Source organism: Cylas formicarius, unplaced genomic scaffold (assembly GCF_029955315.1).
Source record: "Cylas formicarius isolate icCylForm1 unplaced genomic scaffold, icCylForm1.1 PGA_scaffold_10__41_contigs__length_53128322, whole genome shotgun sequence".
In the NCBI taxonomy this organism is placed as follows: Eukaryota; Metazoa; Arthropoda; class Insecta; order Coleoptera; family Brentidae; genus Cylas; species Cylas formicarius.
In genome coordinates, this window is record NW_026844214.1 from 20,965,128 (window position 1) to 20,987,902 (window position 22,775).

General features: G+C 31.5%; 1 protein-coding gene across 1 annotated transcript; it reads right to left on the reverse strand.

Moving 5' to 3' along the window:
* Positions 1-597: 597 nt before the first annotated feature.
* Positions 598-18,286, reverse strand: LOC132703809 (uncharacterized). Its single transcript, XM_060673296.1, has 6 exons — positions 18,182-18,286; positions 11,551-11,822; positions 9,973-10,089; positions 6,292-6,672; positions 6,059-6,236; positions 598-1,175 (listed from the first exon to the last, which is right to left on the reverse strand). Exons 1-6 carry the CDS (start codon positions 18,203-18,205, stop codon positions 954-956), a joined length of 1,194 nt encoding a protein of 397 aa, XP_060529279.1. The 5' UTR covers positions 18,206-18,286; the 3' UTR covers positions 598-953.
* Between the last annotated feature and the right edge of the window lie 4,489 nt (positions 18,287-22,775).

Consider the following 22,775-nt stretch of genomic DNA (forward strand, 5'->3'; position numbering starts at 1 on the left):
ATAAAGAGTGCTGGAACGCTCCAAAACTGCCAAAGTTGAACGATAAAATTTAATAACTGTGAGTTCAAAACTGCTAACAACAATGGTGTCAGATTTATCATTTTTACGTCCTACGTCATAATTTTGTTATTTTAAATGGAACGAAAATACTTATTTATTATTATGGAAATGAATTGCGCATGTCGAATTTATAGCGTGTCATAATATCAAAATTTTGTTTCTATTAATTAATTAAAGGGTACCGGAACACTTAAATATATCCATAAACTTCTAAAACTAAATAGGGCATTCCATAAAAGTTGTAAATCTAACAACCCTGCTGCTAGAATTTTTTAATTGATCATGTTCCAGCTGAATATAAGAGACAATGACGTCGCTACCTGACCAGAATAGTCAAGATCGGGATTATTGAAACGCGATTGCAATATACATTGGCCGGTTAACAAAATTGAACATTAGCATTAATTTTGCATATATTTTATTAATAAATCTGAGATATAAATATTAAGTAAATACTCTAACAGTCATTTACTAATTATTGAATAAATAATAACAAAATATTATCTAAAATATAAGTATATGTTTTTACACTGACGAAACTGCAACCAAAAATAGAAACAATAACTTATTATAATATATATTTACATTAGGATAATGAATTGCCTCAAAATTAATATCATCAAAGAAAATAACATTTTTTTATATTATTTTCTTTGGTATCCAAAAGCATCATTTCATGGTAATGTTATTTTACATAAATATGACGAAATAAAACACAATTTTTTGAGGACCTGTTGAAAAATAAATTCAAGATGATAAAGCTTTGGCAGTTGTTAATTCACTTTCGCTTACCTCCACGGGAAAACTAATATCTTTCAAGTCGTGGGTTTAGCTAAATAAACCTTTAGTTATTTCTTATATTTGGCTAAATCAGTCTCAAAATTAAATCCAATTCAAAGGTCTTGATTGCCGGGTTTTCTCCTCACATACTTGTTGAAGTAGTCTGGTCTCCAGCATTTGCAGGAACCAGGAATCAAGAACCAATCGAAGTAAAGCCGAACTTGAAAGCAACCCAATGCGTCGACGCCGTCGCAGTGAGTCGGTCGTGGCGTTGTAGATGATTCGTATTGACCAGGTGGGATTCCCGCTCTCTTTTGCAAGTATTGTTGGTAATTCTACAATGGAACAATCAATAAATTCGTTGTGAAAGTGCCAACTAAGAAAATGCTTCTGAAATAATAAAACAGACTGGTTTTTAAACTAAATGCTGCTTAAAAATAAAAATGGTTGCTAAGCTCTGTTTCTTAACACTATAAAAATTGGGTGCGTTAAGCGTATTCCATTGGCATAGGATCGCACCTATCGACCTACCTGTGCTTTTAATTAGTGGTTAAAATTATTTTCCGACAGTTGTTGGCAAAGCTCGTTCTTGAAAATGACTAATGTTTCTGAATTTGTTGCTGGCAAATGGATTTCGAAGGAAAAATAGGAATATCTGTTATCTGGACGCAACTTGAGTAAATGAGGGATATAAGGCATTTTTAATACGAAGGAAGTTAAAACCCTCTTGCAAGAGTGAATAAAGACAGTGAATTGTGAAAAATGAAGTAAGTGCGTAGTAAGATGTAAGTGATTGAAATAGAAGAAAGAACGTGGGAAACTGATAATATGCTAGAAAACACCGTAGAGCCCTTTATTATTTCTCTGGACTCCAACGACTATGGTTTATCTGACTACTCGGAAGATGATGACCAAAACTTACAAATGAAGTTGCATTGAAAATAATTGTTTTTTTTTTTAATTAATAATATTTATTGCAATTTATCCATCTTCATATTTTTTATTTACTTGATCTTATAATAATTAACATGTCAATTATCTGACCACCCCTAAAATTATAATGATGTATTATTATTCTAATAAACTACCTGTAGTAACGCTGCTGTCATATTACTTTCATTCGCTGAACTCGTCTTTCTATTGTATGCAAGTTAGTATGATCGTATTTTAGGAACGATTCGAGGTGTGTAAAACCTGAAATACTGGATTTTTAAAAGCTACCATTGCAATTTATCTAAATTTTATGATATAAGTTATGTTAAACTTTAAAAATAGGTAAAAATATCTCACCCAAGAATGTTTTTATATAGCTACATTGAAGACAAAGAAAAGTCGCATTTTTGAGTACTATTTATTTTGAAATATAATTATTGCACTAATATTTGTGAAACAAATTCTCTGAGAACCGTTTCTTGTATATTTAAGTGGGTTCAAAGACTTTATTTTGGGGTATCGAAATACCCGAATATACTGCAACATTCCTAGCCTCTTTTGTGTGTAACGTGAGTTTTATCAACAGCGTAGTTACAATTTTGTAGTCTCAAATGGAAAAAATTGTCCCCTCTATAAATGAGAATAGCAATTTTTAAGCTAATACCAATGGATATTTTAGAATTTTCATACCAAAATTTGGATAACACGGGACAAAGGTCGTTTAATATTATCTTATTTTTAAATATACCATGTTATCGATCAAACAGAGAGAATCCAATTAATTATTATCACGTTTGCGCCCAGGAAACATTCAACGATACGAGCCAATATAGTAAAGTTAATTAGCAAGGTTTTATGGATAGAAAATGCCACTTAAATTAATTGAATTATGTCAATGAGGTAGTTTAGGTCACTTGTACTCAGGTATATCTATAAAGTAGTGTGCATATATAATTATACCGGTGTGAAGTTAGCAGCTAAAACTTGGCAGTCAAAATTACGGAAAGAGGGGAACAACTAGCAACGGCAGAGATTTCCAAACCAGTTTTGGAAGCAACTGATTTAAATTAATTAGATCTCTCGCTTTCGTATCCAGAGAAAATGTTCGGTTGCAACTCCATTCAGGGGTTGCTATAGGGTGAAACTAAAAAGTTATAAATATATATTCTTTCTAATTCAATCCAAATTTACACACTTTCATTTCCGATATGAAAATATGTCCACAAATGTTAGCTTTCGTTTTGAGTAAAAATATTCTCTTGTACTGCCATACTGGACTTGCTAAATGGTGAAACAAAAAAGTGTTAAATATTTTTATTTCTACTTTAATCGAAATTTACACACTTTGATTCCTTAATGAAAATGTGTCCCCAAAGATCAGCTTTCGTTTCACGTAAAGTGTTTTCGATTAAAGTAGAAAAAATATTTAATATTTTTTGTTTCACCCTATGGCAACTTCCGTACGGGAGTGCAAGAGAAGATTTTTACTAGGAACGAAAGCTAACCTTTGGGGACACATTTTCATTAAGAAATGAAAGGTTGTAAATTTCGATTAAAGTAGAAAAAAAGCTAACCTTTGTGGATACATTTCCATCAAGAAATGAATCCAATAAATTGGAGAAAAATGTATATTTAACACTTTCTAGTTTCCCCTGCAGCAACCCATGTACGAGGCTGCAAACGAACATTTTCTCTGGAAATGAAAGCGAGAGATCTGTTTAATTTAAATCAGTGGCTTGGCTCTGAAAAAATATCGCTGCGATATTTGCTGACAATTGGGGTCCTTCCTTTACATTTAGAAAATTTTACCCTGCCTTAGGGTAGGGGGTCAATTTTTTTACATATACTGAGTAATAAAGTGCGGGGGAAAAAATTACAACAAACATTTGATTGGACTCAGTTCTGATAATTTCTATACGTATTCTGCAATTCTAAACTAGAGTACCTGCAAACCCGCACAATGTTAAGTTGACATACCTAGAGCCTTAGAAAGTGGATGGATCTCTTCTTTCAATATATATTAGTATAACACTTTGATCCATTAAGGACACTCTTGGCATTTTTTAAATGTTAAGAGAAATAAAATCTCTTTACGTATGCATATAGAATAGACTTCGATTGTTTGGCATTGCAAAATTAATTCTTTCTATTTATCAAGTGCAGGTAGTGCCGTAGTACCACCCGGAGTTGTGTCAATTTATGGTTTTGTTTAATACTAACAATTCACCAAGACTGATAATCGTGTGCCATAAGCGACACTGTGGGATAGTCTTAAAAAAGAAACTTTATTTCAAGAGAATAAAAATTCGACACACAGTACTGAGTATTAATTATTTACATAGTAATTTTTGATTAAACATTATACAAAAATGCACTAAACAGAAATTAATTTATTAAAGACAAACGATATACTTCGTCATCTGAGAAAGAGTCGTCTCTCCTGGTCGTTATAATCAAGAGCTCGACGCATATAGATAATTTTATTATTTTCCGGAATTAATAAATAACAAACTATGGTTCAAAATAGATAAATTTTTATGCTTTAAATTAAATTAAAATGGAATAAGGGATAACATTTTTGAACGCGCTTTTTTGTTGATACGCTGAAAAACACTTGGAATACTAGTAAACCGTATATCTTATGTTATATTTAGGTTTTGTGACATAAACTTATTTAAAAATTATGCATATAAGTAAAAAACAATTAACAGTAAATGCACTTATTTCTTCCCATTTTTTAAAATCTTTAAAAGCTGCAAATTTTAATATTTCAAGATATTTCTAATACAAAAACTTTTTTTACATTTTTGCTAATTACGATTTTGGGTGCCAAGAACTGCCAAACGCTTTTAAAAAACATTTTTTTAGGGATGTCAATAATTAAAAACCTCTTTAAAAACGATGTGCTTTCCATCTGGCCCGAGTACAGCATAATATTAGTGTCTACAATAAAACATAATTTTTTAATTAGAATAGCTAATTGTTACTTAATGGTGCGTTTTTTTTGCACATACGTGCATTAAAATTATTATATTTTATTTTAAATTTAAATGGAAATAATCAAATAATCGATAGAAATGAAATATATAAACTTATTATCATGATTTAAAAATGTATTTTAAAAAATATGATCGCCTCTTACACCAAGAAATATTTAAACTGATTATTTACTTAATAGAAGAGTGAAAATATAACTTGAAAAAATAATTAATTAATTAAATGCTGTTTTTATATGCGTAGTCAATATCCCACACTTTCTCCTCTTGCTTAATAACATGCTAAACTGCTTTTCGACAGTTTTCGGGTAGCACTTGCTCATTGGCTTGATCGTCAGTAATTTAAGGTCTTTTATTTTTCTTGCCATGTTGTGTTTTGCTACAAAACCTTTCGTATGCGACCATATAAGTTCTATAGGATTCAGTTCCCAATGATGTAGCTATATGGAATAGTTCCTTCTTTACCAAATTATCTCCAAATTTAATATTTTTAGTGGTTAAGCAGTCGATAATGCCTTGTTTTCCTGAAGTTCTAGTCGTTAGCCTAACTACTACTGATCAACCTTAAGTTATTTTATCATTTCACGAAAATAGTCTTCGAAAACATCCTAACGTAAGTAGTTGAAATTATTTAGCAATATTTTATTGCAGTAAGTTTATGCCGGGCATCAAAATTGTCATTTTTCTCAAATACTCTATAATGGTTTAATATTAGTTTTACGTAATAAACATTAAATGGTAAATTCTTGCGTCACACGCTAAATATATTCGGTAAAAGTGCTATTACTTCATTATTTTGAATTTTCAAATGCGTTTTATCAGAGTTTTTAAAAAGTTAGATTACTATATTTAACAATACACAATTTTTAACAATTAAACAATGAGAACACGTCATTCTCTTATCCATTAGATATATAAGAATGATCGAAAATCAGCAACATCCATCCAACATCCATAGTTTAGTCAAAATCAGACATATCCAAAAGTTCATGTTATTTATTAATTATTAATATCCATCCGGAAATTATGGTTGGTGTTCCAATTAGATTATGTCAAAGGGGACTGTCTAACATATTTTTTTAATTTTTTCCACACAGAGAATAGTTTATGATGTCACTTGAATCTGTATGGATTCAGATAATAATTATCGGCAAAGGTGGATCAAATAACAATCATCACCAAATATTGCGCCGAAATGTCTCCAAAACAGAAATAAAACTAAAGAATCTGTTTTTTTTCAGCCTGTATTCGAAAAAACACTGAACGAAAATATTTGTTCAAAACGGTACCTGAAAATCTTGAACGGAGGGCGGTTGTGAAGCGGGTACCGGATTTCTTTGAGGGTTGATCGTATCACTGTTGCTCAGAACCGTATCCGGGTAGTAAATTTCGGCCACTAAAAGACTCGACCACCTGGGCGAAGATAAACATCCTCCATCCAAATAGTGACATCTTGATTGCAAACATCTGAAACGACCTTTGCGATAAAAGTTCCGTTTAAGGGTGCTTGACAAATTCATACCTAGTAACTTCCACTGTTTGCGTGAAGTATCCCTCGTAAGGTATTTGAACGACGTATCTCCAAATTCCTTGATAGTTCTTAGCGAAAACGGGGGTTGCATATTCTACTTTGGCGGGACAAGGGGTTGGCGGTCCCTCATACCTCAGCTGTACATTTTCATCTCTCCTTTCGATCGGTAACTGATGAGATGAGACTGTTTGGGTAGCAGTTGAAGTTTCCCCGTTGATGGCTTTGTAAAGCATGCAGAATACGCCGCCCTGGTCGCAGAACTTTTTTGGTTGTCTTTCTGGGGGAGTTTGAGTTGTCGTTGCGTTCGAATCGATGGTCTTTACGCTTCTTCCGACCCGATCACTTCTATCGTTGTTTGGCAACGATATTATTCTAAGGAAAAACATGTTGCTGGATATGGACGAACTAATATACAACATGACAGAATGGTGTGGCAAAATATTATATCTAATGTATTTATCACTGTTTTGAAAAAAAAAGTGCATAATAAATCAAAAGATAAACATTTTAAGAATATTTTTCAAAGAAACTTCCACAGCCTTCTGTAATACTTAAGACTAAAACAAATAAACTCATCAGCAGTTGCCGAACACAATCACGAAACCGAACATAAAATTTTATTCGATAAAACTAAAATTCTGGCATATAATCAATTCTGCCAACGAAAAATCCGAGAGTCTATAGAGATCTATAAACAACTTAACAATCTTAGCCGCCACTCAGGTCAATATGGGAGTCCGTCATCCGAGACGGTGTTTGTGCCCCTTATTTAGCTGCGGCCCCCTCAAACAATATGTAAGCAGGTACAGAGTAAAATTCGAGTCAGTTTCAGCTCTGAAGAATCCAACAGGATGATTGGCGAAATGTTAGCAAGTTCGACTCAGCAAAAACCGACGCAGGAGGAATCCAAAAGTTTTTTAAAAAAATTTAAGAATACTTTCAATTATGCATAAATTTTTATATTATGCAACAAGTTTTTTAAATATCATTTGACTCACGAGTATTATTTTGGAGCGAGCGGAGCGCAGTGGAGCGAGGGCTTAATAGACGGGTTACTTAAAAGGTTTACCAAAAGTGTAGCATATTACATTTTTTCTACGACCATTACTTTTTTGCACGAATTCATTACATGACTGTCAGAATTGACAATCGCGAGTAATATCTCCCAAAACATCGGATAGCTCCCAAATCCATGGGTAATATCCCGAAAATATCCGAAGTGGTTCGCACCTCTAGGTAACGAAACTGACGCAAATAGACACTTTCCGCACGGTCAATCGGAGTATAATCAGGTATTTTAGAGAAGGGAGTAGGAAAATACATATTTCCGAATAGTTTTTTAAAATTGTTCTTGCAATTTATTGGAGAAAAACAGGTACATATTTCATTAAAACATGTTCTCGCAAGATGTTTTCCATGACCTTTCAATTATTCAATGGAAACGAATATTACTGAAAAACTTTGAGAAGTATAGAGAAACCCGTGTAATTATTATTAAAAAATTATTATTAAAAAAACTAAAAAAGAGATAAAATATTTTACAGTTCATGAGTTCGCAAGGCTCAAGAAAAAAAACCTTCCATGAGCTACTGTAATATTCTTCACACGTCACCTGAATCCCTCCTGCGTCAGTTGATGAATGCAACTTGTTGACGTTTCGCCATTCATCCTCTTGGATCTGATGTAATAGGATTCCAGATGATGTGTAATGTAACCAGTATGAAATATTTACCTAGGCAATTTATTACGTTTTTGCCAGACACCCTATATTAAATGGTAATTTGCATTTTGTAGCTAAGATGTTTTTATATCTGAATATTATTCACCACACATTCTATTCTAATTTCTTCTAATTTTCTCCAACGCTAAAAGCAGTGCCAATTCTTAATAGAATAATGCTACTGCTCATGACAACGTTAAAAAGGGAATTGTTCATAGATATAAGAAAGTGACCAATTGCTTTTGAATGGGATTATCCAAGGGTGGTCATTAACTTACAATGCAACAAGATTATTACCTAAAGTTTCGGAGTTTAAATTTAGGTAAAATTGTGGTCCGTAATAGAAAATAATTTTATAACTACCTGTGTTTAATATTCTTTGGTTTGGTATACTACTTAGTTTAAGTTTATTAGTAATCATTCTTATTTCGTGTGTAATACAGCGCGTGTTGAATCGTGTGCGAATTATGCAAAATATGTGCGGGTCTAGTGTATCTCAGGAGATGCTTCCGCCCAAATGTAGAAAACACTATTCTATTGAGACTAAGGAAGTTATAAACAATGTTTATTTGACTCTCATTAAACGTGGTGCCAGCAAGCAAGCATCTTTAGACGAAACGGCCACATTGACGAAAATTTCAACATCAACTGTATGGAAAATTGTGAATAATCCCATTTCAGCGAGGAAAAAAAAGAAGCGATGCTGACATTTTCTCGAGTGTAGATGAAAGTGATCAAGATATAATACGGCGTAAAATTTACCAGTTATGCGAGGAACAAAGCGTGCAAAAATTGACAAAAGGCAAGTTTTAATGGAATCTTTTAGAATTCCGAAATGGCGACTGGAATATCTAGAAAAAATTAGGATTTTCAGAGAACAACAAAGGCCAATTATTTAGTTGGATGAAACCTGACACCTTATGATACCACGGAAAAGGGTTGGGTTGCCTTAACTGATAAGTGTAAAACAAACGCGCCATCAAAAAGAGGTAAAAGAATAACTGTTTTGCATGCTGGCTCTAAAGATGGTTGGATTCCAAATGGACTTTCTCTGTCTGCGAAAAATATTAAAGATTCTTCTCTGGATTACTATGAAGACACCACCGCTGATTTATTTGAAAGTTGGTTTAAAAACAAACTAGTTCCAAACATTCCTCCTAATAGGGTAATTGTAATGGACAATGCAAGTTATCACAGTAGACAGTTGATTTAAACCCCTTCTTCATGTGACACAAAAGCAACAATCCAAAACTACATGTATAACAACGACATTTATTTTCACGAAGATTATACCAAAACGCAATTAATTGAGGTTCTACAAAGTTTGAACCTACAAAACGAATACGTCTGTGATAATTATGCAAATAATCTAGGGCATACAGTTTTAAGGCTTCCACCTTACCACTGTATATTTAATCCAATTGATCATGTTTGGCACCAAACCCAAACCCCGTATTAACTCCAATGCCCTCAAACTTATAGAAACCGAAGTTTTTAACATCCCTCCACAAAGTTGGTCAAATTCTGTTAAACATATAGAAAAAGCAGAACAATCGTATATCGCAAATAATATAGAACAAATAATAATTAGAACAGGCGATGATAGTGATACTGATATATTATGTGAATAATTTTAAATAATTTAATAATTTGTAATTTTATTTTAGATTTAAACAAAAATACATACATAAATAAATAAATATTGTTTAGTAACTTTCCTAACAAAACCCCAAATAATTAAATTCTAAGCAAAATTCGGCTATATTTCATTCTTACAGCTTGCCCGGGTCTTTCCTTAAATCGTATCAGACTTTAGATGGTGACTTTCTATACACTTCATAATTTATGACAGCAGGGTTACTGTTTTCCGAGTATTATAAAGTTGAATTTTTCGCAGAAATTGGTTAATCGATATGAATAATTTTAATTCTCTGCGAAAATAATATACTTACGAATTTTGTGAAACAAGATCTTCTTGGAACTGAGCCACTTTAGGCAACGTATTGTCCATTTTCAAAATAGGCAAGGTTTTGCTGAAATATTTTAGTGTCATGTTTCTAATCAGCATGCTGAAAGAAAGAAAAATTGTTTAATTAAATTAATTTCCAAATAATCACCATTTATATAAACCAAGTATTTTATTCTGTAGGTGTTGAAAACAACTTTGCATTATTTTTCCTAATTTTCTTGAGTGAGATGATATGGCACGCTATTCGCCACTTATCATTGTAAGATGGTATAAGTGCATTTTTTTTTGTAAAAAGAAAAGTTACTTATTTTGTTACTACTACTACAACTAGTTCATATAACTTGAAAACATTTATTTGAAGAATGCATTGAACTTAATTAGTATTCTCTGATTAATTTTTTTTTTCGTTCAAAAATTAGGACTCAAAATTATTGAAATAAGCAACCAATCCAAGAATGGAACATGAAATATTGACAAAACTGTGTATTATTAAAATGTATTGCTTTAAAGTAATCCCTAACATAAAACTAGACTATCAGCGTTTGTCTACAAAATCACTGAAATTTTTAATTGCCGACTCCACTTAAGATTGACCCATATTGCTACGATTGCCTACGATAATGATACAGGCACCTTTTAACCCAACATCCAAAAATGTTAAGAAGGGAGTAATTTCAAAATTCGCGTTCAACCGATACTATCTTGCGACGCTCAATATCCAACGTGGCCGCTAACATTTCGTCAACTCGACAATGATATTTTTCCGCAGTATTTTCTCAAAATAAGCTCAGATACCGCCGCAACATAATTGTTACCAATGGAATTCAAACTGAGCAAATGTTTTTTAGTCCATGGGTATGAAACAGTACTATATCGAATATTTGCCTTGGCCATGTTCCTGTAATTGTACAGAGTTTGTCACGTTAAGAAAGTTTGAGTGTTTTTAATTAATGTTTGTTTCATCTTAATAAAATGTAGGCTTAAATGAAAATTGAATTTCCTGGGAACGAATTTTGGATTTTTTCTTTAACAAAAATTGATTAGTCTCAAATTGATTAGTACTAAATGAAATATGATAATTTTATTTTGTTTATTCCCAATCTGGTTTTGTTAGTTCTGAACTTAAAGAGGTTTCTTCGTCTTCTTTACATTACATTAATACAAGACAAAAACAACACAGCACTATTCCTGCACCTCGTACTGCTTTAGTTCAGAGAACTATCGTCTTTAATGCTTCTAAATTATATAACATGTGATGAATCCATAGTTTGTAATATTAATAAATTCAAATGCAAATTGAATCCGCTTCTCTTGGTGGAACTACATTATTAATAAGAAGTTTTATATTCAAAGGTTTTATAGCCTAGTAGGATAATAAGATATATCTAATATAGCTTATTTGTCTGAGAGGCAGTTCTGCTAGGCTAGACTTTGCCATTTTTCTGTATTTATTTACATTTACTGTATTAATTATTCATATTGCAACTTTACCTCAATAAGCTTGATTAGATTTGAATCGAATTGAAAATTCTATAGAAACCACATCCTACGATATACTCACAAAGGATAACGATAGCCAAGAACGTTCTGTCCCATAGGATTCATAGGTATCACCCCCAAGTTTAGATCGCCACAAAGATTGAAATCTGCTACGGGATTACCCCTATTCTCCTCCTCTTTGCAGTCGATCGGAGCGTAAGAGTATGGCGGTGGGCGTACTCTAGGTGGTTCGGCATTTGGAGACTCCACGAATGCGTAATAACCTTCTGGTGGTTCGTTTGCTTCCGCGTTGGATTCTTCATTTTGAATCGCTGAATTTAAAAAGCACAGTTCCTGAAATGTAACAATATATGAATACCACATACCCAGTAATTATTATTTGGAATAATAAACATGAGTGCGATCAAAAAGTAACATTAAAAATTTAACTGAAAAAACCGTTAAATTAATTTTCAATTTTATTTTTATAATTTATTATATATATTATTATATATATTATATTAATATAATTATAATTTTGCATTTTAAAGAACTATGACTCTAAAAAAACGTCAATTAGCTTGAGGTTGGAAATCAGTGTTTGATGTATCTAATCATTTTGTATTGTTATTGTTATTTCAATACAAAAAATTGCAAAGTTTTTGTAAAACAAATTATTAATGAAGAAAATGCTAATAGTAAATAAAGGAAATTAAAAACATAGTTCGCTGTGTGTAACATTTAGAAATAATAGAATTTTATAACCCTAACGATGCAAAATTTTTTAAATTCTTCTATCACTATTTATTACATTTTTTGTAAGCTTGGAGATTTTGGTTATCTGGATATTTTTCACATAATGTCAATTCACAATTGTTATAACTAGAATAAAAATACCCAAAAATTATATGTATTCATGAACAAAAATAATAAATAAATAAAAATCATAGGTCCTGCTACTCCTGAAAATAAAATAAAATGATGGTGTCACAAATAATAATAATAAAATATTTATTGTTAAAAAAATAAATAAGAACTAAAAGTTCAGATTTTCACGAAATTCTATATTATGACATGTCATAATGTCATAATATATAATTTCGTGAAAATCTGAACTTTTAGTTCTTATTTATTTTGATAAATGGATTTTCATCAAGTAAAAGCCACCTCAGTTCAATATTTATTGTTCTAAAGCTCAAAATAATACATGAAGAATACAAAAAAGAACAATGTAAAGAATAAATAAATCATCGGGCTTTCAGCATCTATATTTTAAACAAAAATAGTGCTGATGGGCCATTAACTTAAATACAAAAATTTAGTTGTTTGAAAAAAGAAGAATTCAAGGAACCAGGTAGGAAATGAATTCTAGGTAGGTTGATATATTTCAGTACAAAAAGTTTTTTATTTGTGCGTTTTAGTTTTACTTATTTTATAGGTAACGAAGCTTAATAAATGCAATATTCTACTATCGAACACGTTAAGCCAATGCAAGTCATGAAGTTCGTCTACGTATTCAAAAAATCCTCTACTATCACTGAGCATAACATTAGTTCGGGGTGTATCTCGCCTCATATACACTAAGAAAAATAAAATGTTTACCCAATCTTGTGACGCAAAATTTGTGTAAGCCAATACCAGTGCCAAAACCATTATGTACAACTTCGTTACAATTGTTGTGGTAGTCAGAAATGAAAGGAATTGCTTTTACATAGAAGTCTTAATAGGCATGATGTTTTATAGCCCAACCACAGAACATCAATAGTACAAAAGGGTCACTCTACGCAGCACGCCCACAGTTACCATTCTTTCTTCTTAATATTCATAAGCATTTCGTAATACTCCAATTAGCCAAAAATACATTAATATAACTAACGTTGTTAATCCAGTAAAGGGGACAGACAATCTTTAGATTTTAAAGTGACAATAAAAATAATTAAAAAAAAAATATCTTAACTATTGGTGAAATGTTTGCTTACACTCGGTTACAAATTGCGTAATGTATGGCAAACAATATACCTGTATAAGAAGTAAATTAGAAGGAGGAAAAGTGATCAAGTCCCCGTAAAGTGTTCCTTTTTTGTTAGAATAACACGTAATCTAGTTCTTGCCGCTACCAAATTATTTGCTTAGCTGATCGTCGAGGCGTGAAGATTTACGTAATGGTGGTTAAAATCCAAATAGCGTTTATCTTTTAAATTTGCCGGTTGATGTCATAACATACCGCTTTAGGTCTAAGATTGTCGAATTTTTGGTATTTCCTTCCTTCTGCTTCTTTTTTACTGATAAAATGATGCATAATTCAGGCAAATTATGCTGGCCTTTTAATGAAATTTAACAGTTCAACTTTGAATTACAGTTACGAAAGCAGCTTATTTTACATAGCGATTTTAATGTTAATTTAATACCTGGAATGCCGCCGTCTCGATGCAAAGGTTTAAAATGCTAAGACGAGAATCACAAGAGCTGACCCACATATTCAACTAATTATAATAATAATGGAAATTTTGCTTTTCAAAAGTTTGCGGTGTTTTTGTCTCACGTCATTTTAAATATAGTAGCGTAATTCTTGAAAAGGGGACCATTTTCAATATCTCCAAGAACCTTAAATCACTGTTACTTTAACGATCAGTTTTATACATGTCGTATACAGGGTCGGCTAAGAATTATAAAAATTGTAAATTTAGATGCATAAGACCATGAAGCTACCAAAATTTAATTATCAGAAGTGGACTAAGAAACATATTTAAACTACCAAATTCTTTTATTTTCGTATTTCCTTCTTAGTACATTTATTTCCAATTTTACAATAAAAAATGTATACCAAATTGCTAAGATTCTACCTGAGATTCTTCCAAATTTACTTGTTTTGTCTACAGGGTGTTCCAATTTTAAAATGCTACTGTCATCATTGAATATTTAAATAGAACAAGTCTTTTTTTGTGCATTCTTAGATTATTTATAAAAAATTAAGCTACTTGTTTTCGAGAAAAAAAAACCTTTACCTTTTTATGGACAATGAAGGGCCTGTAGCATGATAGGAAATTGTAGCAGGATAGTTTTGCTACATGCAATTTTAGAAACCGACTAGCGGAATTTTCTCTTAATGGTCAATGGTAGATCATAATGTGACATAATGTGACATTCTATTTTTTCAACTCTAGTCACATAATAACTAATAACACAAATATCTATTAGTGTCATTTGTATTTATTTACAAGTGCTGAATCCATTCACAGTTTTGATGAACAAATCAAAATGGACAAGTTTAAGCCTACATAATGCTCGGTATTTCTTTGTATTGCTAAATGAAGTTATATCACTCTAAACAGATAAATTGCGTTTTTCTATAGGTGTTACACGAATAACAAAGAAATGAAATTTATTCTGCGATTACTAAAATCGCGCACGCACAAACCCAAAAGAACATGATAACCGTTAAATAACATTTCGATTCCTGATTTCCTGACCCCTAAGTAAGTTATTTCGATATGAGGAACTACGTAACGTGTATATAGGAAGCAGGAAACGGTTTCTGTTACATGGTAGTTAACGTTGTTGACCCAGATAAGGAAAACGAAAACATCGAAATGATCTTTGTCGGTATCGCCGCGTTTCTGTAACTTGTCGTTATGAGGAAATGATACCTGATGTCAGTCTAATAGTCTGAAGTTGGAGAGATCGTCGTCTTACACTTTATTATATTCGATATCGCCTGTTCTAAGATTAATGGATTTAAATAATATTTTATTTTTTGGAAATTGTTTATCAAAGCTTTATGAGCTAACTTTTTGCACATTTGCTTCCAGTGCTTATAGGCAGTCTAAACATTTCCCCTGTTGTAAATTTAAATGAATTTTAAACATTTTTTAATTTTGACTAGTGGTTTTTATTAGTAATAGTGGCAGCTTGAACTTTTACACCTTTGATATTAAAGTTTCAGTTGACTCATAATACATCTTTTTTTTATATATATATATATATATATATATATATATATATATATATATATATATATATATATATATATATATATATATAACATTTCTAGCTTACGCTTAATTTTTTTTAATTCCAAACCACTGAAACATTAATGTAGCTGCTATTTGAACTCACAATTTACTAATCCTACATTCATTTCATGTTACATACAGAGGTTCGTTTAAAATTAATAATAATGACGTAACTCACAAAACAAGCTTCTTAAAGATAAAACAAGTGTTCGAAGTGTTTTCGGAGCGCGAGCATTGAAAATGCCAAGTGAGATTTTGGCGAAACGTCTGCAGGATTCCAGTCGGATGCAGGTTTTGCAGGATTCCAGTCGGAGTTCAACGAGCGAACGGATGATATCCCGGAATATAGTGTCAAAACATTATATATATATATATATATATATATATATATATATATATATATATATATATATATATATATATATATATATATATATATATATATATATATATATATATATATATGTTGAGACCTTCCTATCCGCTTGTCCAGTAAAATGTTCAAAATAAGAATTGATTTTATTACACTTAAAGTTTGGAATTTTAAAATTAGTACACTATAAAAAACTATTTGTTAATCCCAATACATTGTTGGACTTGAAGTTTTGTTTTTCCGATATCAACAAGTTAATTATAACACAATTTTCCACATTACAACATTCCTACTAACACACAGTAACGACAATGTTCATCTTTTTTTTCACATGTGTTTGATCTTAACATAGGAAATTAGCTTTATTAACTATTATTACTTGCGGTCTTCATGTCCCTCTCTGATGGTGCCCTCCGATCACGACATCTGAGATTATAGCGGTTTTGTTGTTTACTGTTACCGAATGCTAAATTCAATAAGCTTCTCAATTTTTCGGTTTGCTTTAGTCGTTAATAAACCAGAAAATATATTATGGAAAATTTGCTTGCGGTATATAGGGATTTTAAAATTAATGATCTTGTCGTAACATACAAAAATGGTCAAAATTTTATTATTAATAAATTATTTAAATTTCCATGAAAATGAAAATGATTTTAAATCGTGGTATATCACCTATTAAAGTTTTCAAAATAATTGCAGTAATTCTAAAACCAATTTCTTGATATATTATAATTAGCTATGGAACGCCATGTTGTTTAACAATAGTTGCTCATTTATTATTTTAAATATTTGTGAGCTGCCAAAGTTTAATGTGAAAATAATGATTTGTTGCAAAACATGGACACTTTGGACATGGACAGTTTGGGGTTATCTTAAGTTTAGAACCATAATACCTCGCAAGTAATGTTGTGTTTGCCTTTTAAATATATATTTCGTCGAATTTTCTGAATATTCTTGTTACAATTTGTCGTTGAGCTATGATAAAAATTATTCCAGGATATTATCAGTTTATTAAATCCCGATTAGAATATCGCAGATTTGATGTCATGACTTGATTTAGCATGTTCAATGCTTATGCTATGAAACAGTTTACAAATGAAATCATTACGTGATTGTGATATTATTTAGAGAAATTAAATTGATTTATTAATTTATTAAATAAATATAATCTAAACATCGGAAAAAGCTCTATAGTTTTGGAATCTGCCAATAAGCAGTAATGGAATTGATCAACAACATGGCGTGCCATAGTGAACTAATATAAATATGTCAACATTTTTTATGATTTTTATGAATTATGTCAATTGTTCCGAAAACCGCACAACTTAGGGATACCACTATTCTACATAATTTGAAGGGACGTTTTATCATCTTTTAGACAGTTAATTTTAAATAGGCATAGGATAGTATTGAGCAAAAATATTTAAAAAAAAAAGCAGTAAATCTAAAAATTTAATTAGAAATAAGGTATGTTATTTAAGATAACAATGTTATTGCTAAAAAAAGGCAACGCGGCATCGTTCGATAGACCAGACCTGAAAATCCAGAGACCCGAATTTAAAAAAAAATCTATTTTCAGATCTCTGTAAACGTCTAACCTTCGATCACCCGGTAAACGCATTCTCTTGATGATATATTTAAATTTTTAATATTTAGTTTTTATATATATTTATAGTTTATTTCTATAACACTCTAAGTACACTTTTGGATTTTTCCTGCATCCGGTATTGACTCCGTCTCGCTAAAGTTTGGCCAAAACTGTTACTGGCTTTTTCAGAGCGCTGTCTGAAAGGCAGGAAAAATCCAAAAGACGTTGCACAACCTGCAGAAGTTTTTATGAAAAAAAATCTAAGACATTAATCTGGAAACCTTTTTTTTTTTGCGCCATATAAAATCGACTATTGGTGGAAAAACGACTTGAAAGATCGCCATAAAATGTTTAAAATGAATAAATTATGATTGTAGATAAAACCGCAGATTAATTAAAAAAAAACATATGCCAGAATTCATTGCACATGACTTAAGAACTTAAAATACTTAAAGGCTTAAATTTTTGTAACATAATAACATTGAAACGAAGGCATTAAAAAACCAGCAAGATATTAAATTTCAAACACCACAATTTTGAAGGTCATTTAAATAACATTTATTTTTCTGATTATTGTGCCAAAAACAACACAAAATCCACAGATATTAACTTAAAACATCCCTTTCTGATTCGAAGAGTAACTCTTTTTCTAAAGTCGATTAAATACAAAAAAACTACCAATCTACTCACTTCTTGCCATGCAAAAATTGAGGCACAAAGTTGGATATTCAATACTTACAAACAAAATAAACCACTTGATCATCGTTCTCTTTTAAATCCAACTTAACGTGTCACAACACAAAAATGCCGTTAACCGATTTCACTGGGCCGTACGCACTGAAACCATCTACGCGAAGAACTGTTCCTCGATTGTGGCTCGCGTAACTAAACCCCGAGAACTCATTTTTGACTAACGGGATCCGCATAGCTTCTTCACTCCATTGGTATAATTAATAAAGTCGTTTTAAGCAAATATAAAATATTCTAATTGCGCCACAGTTTTTTTGAAATCAAAATATCAAAAACTTTCGTATTTTCGGGTATTTTAGAAGGCACAGGACAAACCCTGAGATATGGTAAAACCCATCAAAATTTTTATCTCATCATCGGATTAAAACATTGAATTCAATCTTATTACTAATTATCAATTAACATAAATTATAAATTAATATAAAGTAAATAAAGGTTGGAAAGGGCAATCTAAAAGTCCAAGGAAGGATTCTTAGAAATACTAATAAGGGCAGCTTTAGTACTGTGGATATTTTTCTGGCTATCCGATTGTAACTTTAAATTTCACGCTTATTTCAAAGAATCAAAAATCCACAAACAATTATATCAATTCGTTCTTTCTTTAAATATTAATTTTGACGGTCGCTTGTTCGAAAAAATTGTCATATCCCTAAAGAAGTGGTCAATGTAAAATAAAATGTCTGGAAATTTTCTTCAAAATATTCTAATTTTGTATAAGTGACATATATAACAATTGATGACATTTGAGGTTGCGTTGATATATACAGCAGGAAACATGCTTTGAACGTCATTATCATATATCTATTCCAAAGACCGCCATGTAGCTGTAGCTAAAACATTAGGGCGCCGCTGGTATATCCGTTTTCCATATGCTTATTCGCTTTTAAAGCGTCACCAACTTTCAAGCGTCTTGCAGCGTTGCCGCATTTGAAAAAAACAGTTTCTGCACTGTATTATCAATATATAGATATGAAAGAATTGTGTTTTTTGTTTTTGTTGCTTAAGTCTTGAACTATTATTTTTTAATTTTTAGATGCAATTTTTTCCCAAATCGAAAATTGGGATGTCAACATTTGTTTAAATGTTTTTGCCCACTAACTACGACCTCAACTGTTGCGATACATAAAATATATATTTTCTTGTAGGTATTCTTCTCCTATAGATTTATTGAAATACCTATAAGAAAATATTTTTTTAGATATGCCGAAATGGATACAGTTCTACGATGATAAGATGTAGTGAGAAGAAATGTTAATTCTTCAAAACAGAATATTTTCAACCACTATTTTCACTTAATGGGTTCTCAGTGACTTAAAAGCATTTGAAGAATTTTAAGTATATTTCGTACTGTGGTGTTGTCTGGTAAAAACTTCTAAATTTCAAATAATAATAATTTAGGTCAGCATACCTGAAGGAACTGTTTTACAAGTGCAGCTCGGTATTATCAAAAATCAAAACTTTCCAACAATCCACTTTCAAATACTTGATCAATTCAAAAGATTTAACACATTTTTTATAGTAGAAAGAAAAGTAATAATGGTGTTGAGATCATTGGTTGTCGGTATCGATTACAAAGGAAATTTGACTTACTTTTCTAGGCTGGCCGTCCGTAACAAAAAAAATTGAATAAATTTTTACAAGCTGCCACATATGTGCAATCCAGCCACCACCATAGAAGGATGGGTTTCAATATCTTTGTTATGCGTTAATGCATATTATTTCAATATTACAATTAATTAACCAAATAAAGTTGCTTTTCTGAACATTTTTTTTATCTTTACTTGAAGAGTTGCTTAGTGTTTTGAACATTGACTGTTGCCAAGAGATTTTGCGTGCCGTATTATGACGTACGAAGATTTGGTTTTTATTACAAAACCGTCAATAAAAGACAAGTTTTGATGGAATCAAGCAGAATTTCGGAGTGGAGGACAAGATATTTGAGAGAAATCCAAGAAATTCATGCTAAAAACGTCCTCATCATATATTTACCTGGTTTGATAGCCATGATAACGTCAAGAAAGGAAGTTCTTAAGACGGGTACGTTGATAAAAAGTATAATGTGGACAATTTGGTCAAGAAACGGGGATTCTGTTGTCCGTCTTCCACCATATCACTGCAATTTTAATCCGATAGAACTGATATGGGGACAGCGAAAACCCAGTTTAAGAAGAAACAACACCTTACTGAAATTAAGTTCTGGCGAAATATAATTAATTAGAAGTGAAGTAGAAGTAGGAAAAAATGTGTAGAACATAGAAGAAGAAATTGTTTACAGAATTCGACTAGTGACAGAATGAATTATTAACGTGGGGGACGAGTCCAGTAACGATAGTGATTACTTTGATGTAGAATCTCACCGATGAAACTCTATACCAATCCGTCAGCTTTCAGCTTTTGTGTGCACAAAGTACCGAAGTACGTTTCTGGGACATCATTGTGGAATAGTGAATCTATTTTTTGAGGGTTATAGGTAGCCCAAAATTATAGTGCTTTTACAACCGACCTCGTCATTAACTTTGCCTACTCTTTATTACTCCAAAACAGCAACCTCTTATAGAACACCCTGCCGAGCAGACCCTAACCCTTAACCATTCCAGTACCGTCCTAGGAATTTATTTACCTGCACTAACAAGCGGGATATAAGTATGTTTTCAATCTTTTTCGCCGAACAATTCTTGAAACATGTACATACAAAAATTAGTATAAAGCAACAATTTCTCAGGTTCTATGTTACTTGTATTTAATTGCTGCTCCTACTTTCCCTGCTGAATGTCTTATAAAATTGTAAACATTTGAAACAATTTTTTTAGCATTCGAATACAACTGGGTTCGTTTTTTTATTTGCTGAGGTAGTTCGTCTTCTAAATTTTTATTAGGTTCGACTACCACTAAATCTTAAAATTCTGCGTTGTTTTCTATGTCTTCTTCTAACAAGGAAGCCTCTGCTTCATTCCACGGTCTCCACATTTTCAAGTGTTAAAAAACAGGAACCTTCAAAAAATGTTTAATTGTAAGATTCTAATAAATATTTATCCGTATTCTTATGACGTACCTTTATTTATCGCGATTATAATATATAGTCTTAAAAAAGACTGTTGTTGTTTACAAATCGAAGAACTATGTGGAAGACACAAAAATACAAGGTGAAGAATGGTGTTAATCGATAGGCACACCAGACAAAAATGATTATTTTCAAACTTACTTGTAAGATAAATAAAGCACAGGTACTTATCCTTGCCCTTTGAACTATTTAGTGAAAACAGCCTCGAAGGATCACATTCAAATACCTCCGTAATATATACGAATACATTGCAATTTAAATTAAACTCTTAAGAACGATAAATATCACTTGATGTTAAAATAAACACTTCTTCTTATTCGAAAATACTACACAAAGCTTCAAAGCATCAAAGCTTAATCACATTTAAAACGGTCCATTTACGTTTCAAATAAAAATGTAAAGTGTCTACAAATATTCGTTACGGTCCATCTCAGGCCAGACCTACTTAATGCAGAATAAACCTGGGTTGGGATAGGTTAAATTACTTAAAACGTCAAAGCAATAAATGCACAATTTCTTTGGTAGTACAATACAAAGAGGTTGGCCTGCGGTTAGACCGACATATAAATTTACCAAAGTTAAATACCGGATTATGGGTAAAAACGGTCTATCGTTTGGAGGAGTCTTCATAATTTTGAGTTACATTGTACCCCGGGAGTGTATTAGAGAAACTACTGGTTACAGGATAATCGTTCTATCAGGATTTAAATGTTATTTTATTAGAAATTTAACATTAAAAGAAAAATGGTTAACAGACAGACAGAACAGTAACACTACGAATTTTTTTTTGATGAAACCGAAAAAGAAAAAGCTAACAGTATCTGAAGCATCAAGAATCAATAGCTCCCCTGAATCTGGATCGGACGAACTAAATTTTTACTTGTCAACTAATAAATATGGAGTGAAACGCGAAAAAATTTTGATGCGTTAAATGTTAACCACGACAGACGGGAATAGGAATTTATTCACCTTAATTCTAAACGTGGTATTTTCTCAAAAAATGCCTATATCTCGTTAAAAATCCTGGAAAAACGAGTTAAGTGTGTTTGTGTAATCGCTGTTCAGAAATAGCAAGGAACAAAGTGCAGATTAATGGGAGGTAAAATATATAAGCATACGCGGAAAATCATTTCCTTCTCTACGAAAATATCAATCCCACCTGCTGCACATTAATTTTTACCGAAGTAGAGCCACTATATTATTATTATATTATCTAGCAGCTGTGTAAGTTGTTAAATATGACAAACACATAAAACGTTGATAAAATCGTTGACTAGTAAAAGTCGCGTTCTTTCGGTAAAAAAAAATCCTTGAGCTGATTTTGCTTCATGTTCATATCACAAAGGAGTACGGTAGGTAATACTGAAGAATGACTGATTAACTTATATGGAATCATAGCAAAAGTAATAAACAAAAAAGTAAAAACAACAAAAGTAAATAAAACGCTATTTGTCATATTTGACATATGAGTTTCTATGCATGGGATCTCTATAGAATCATACATCAAACATATCAAACATAT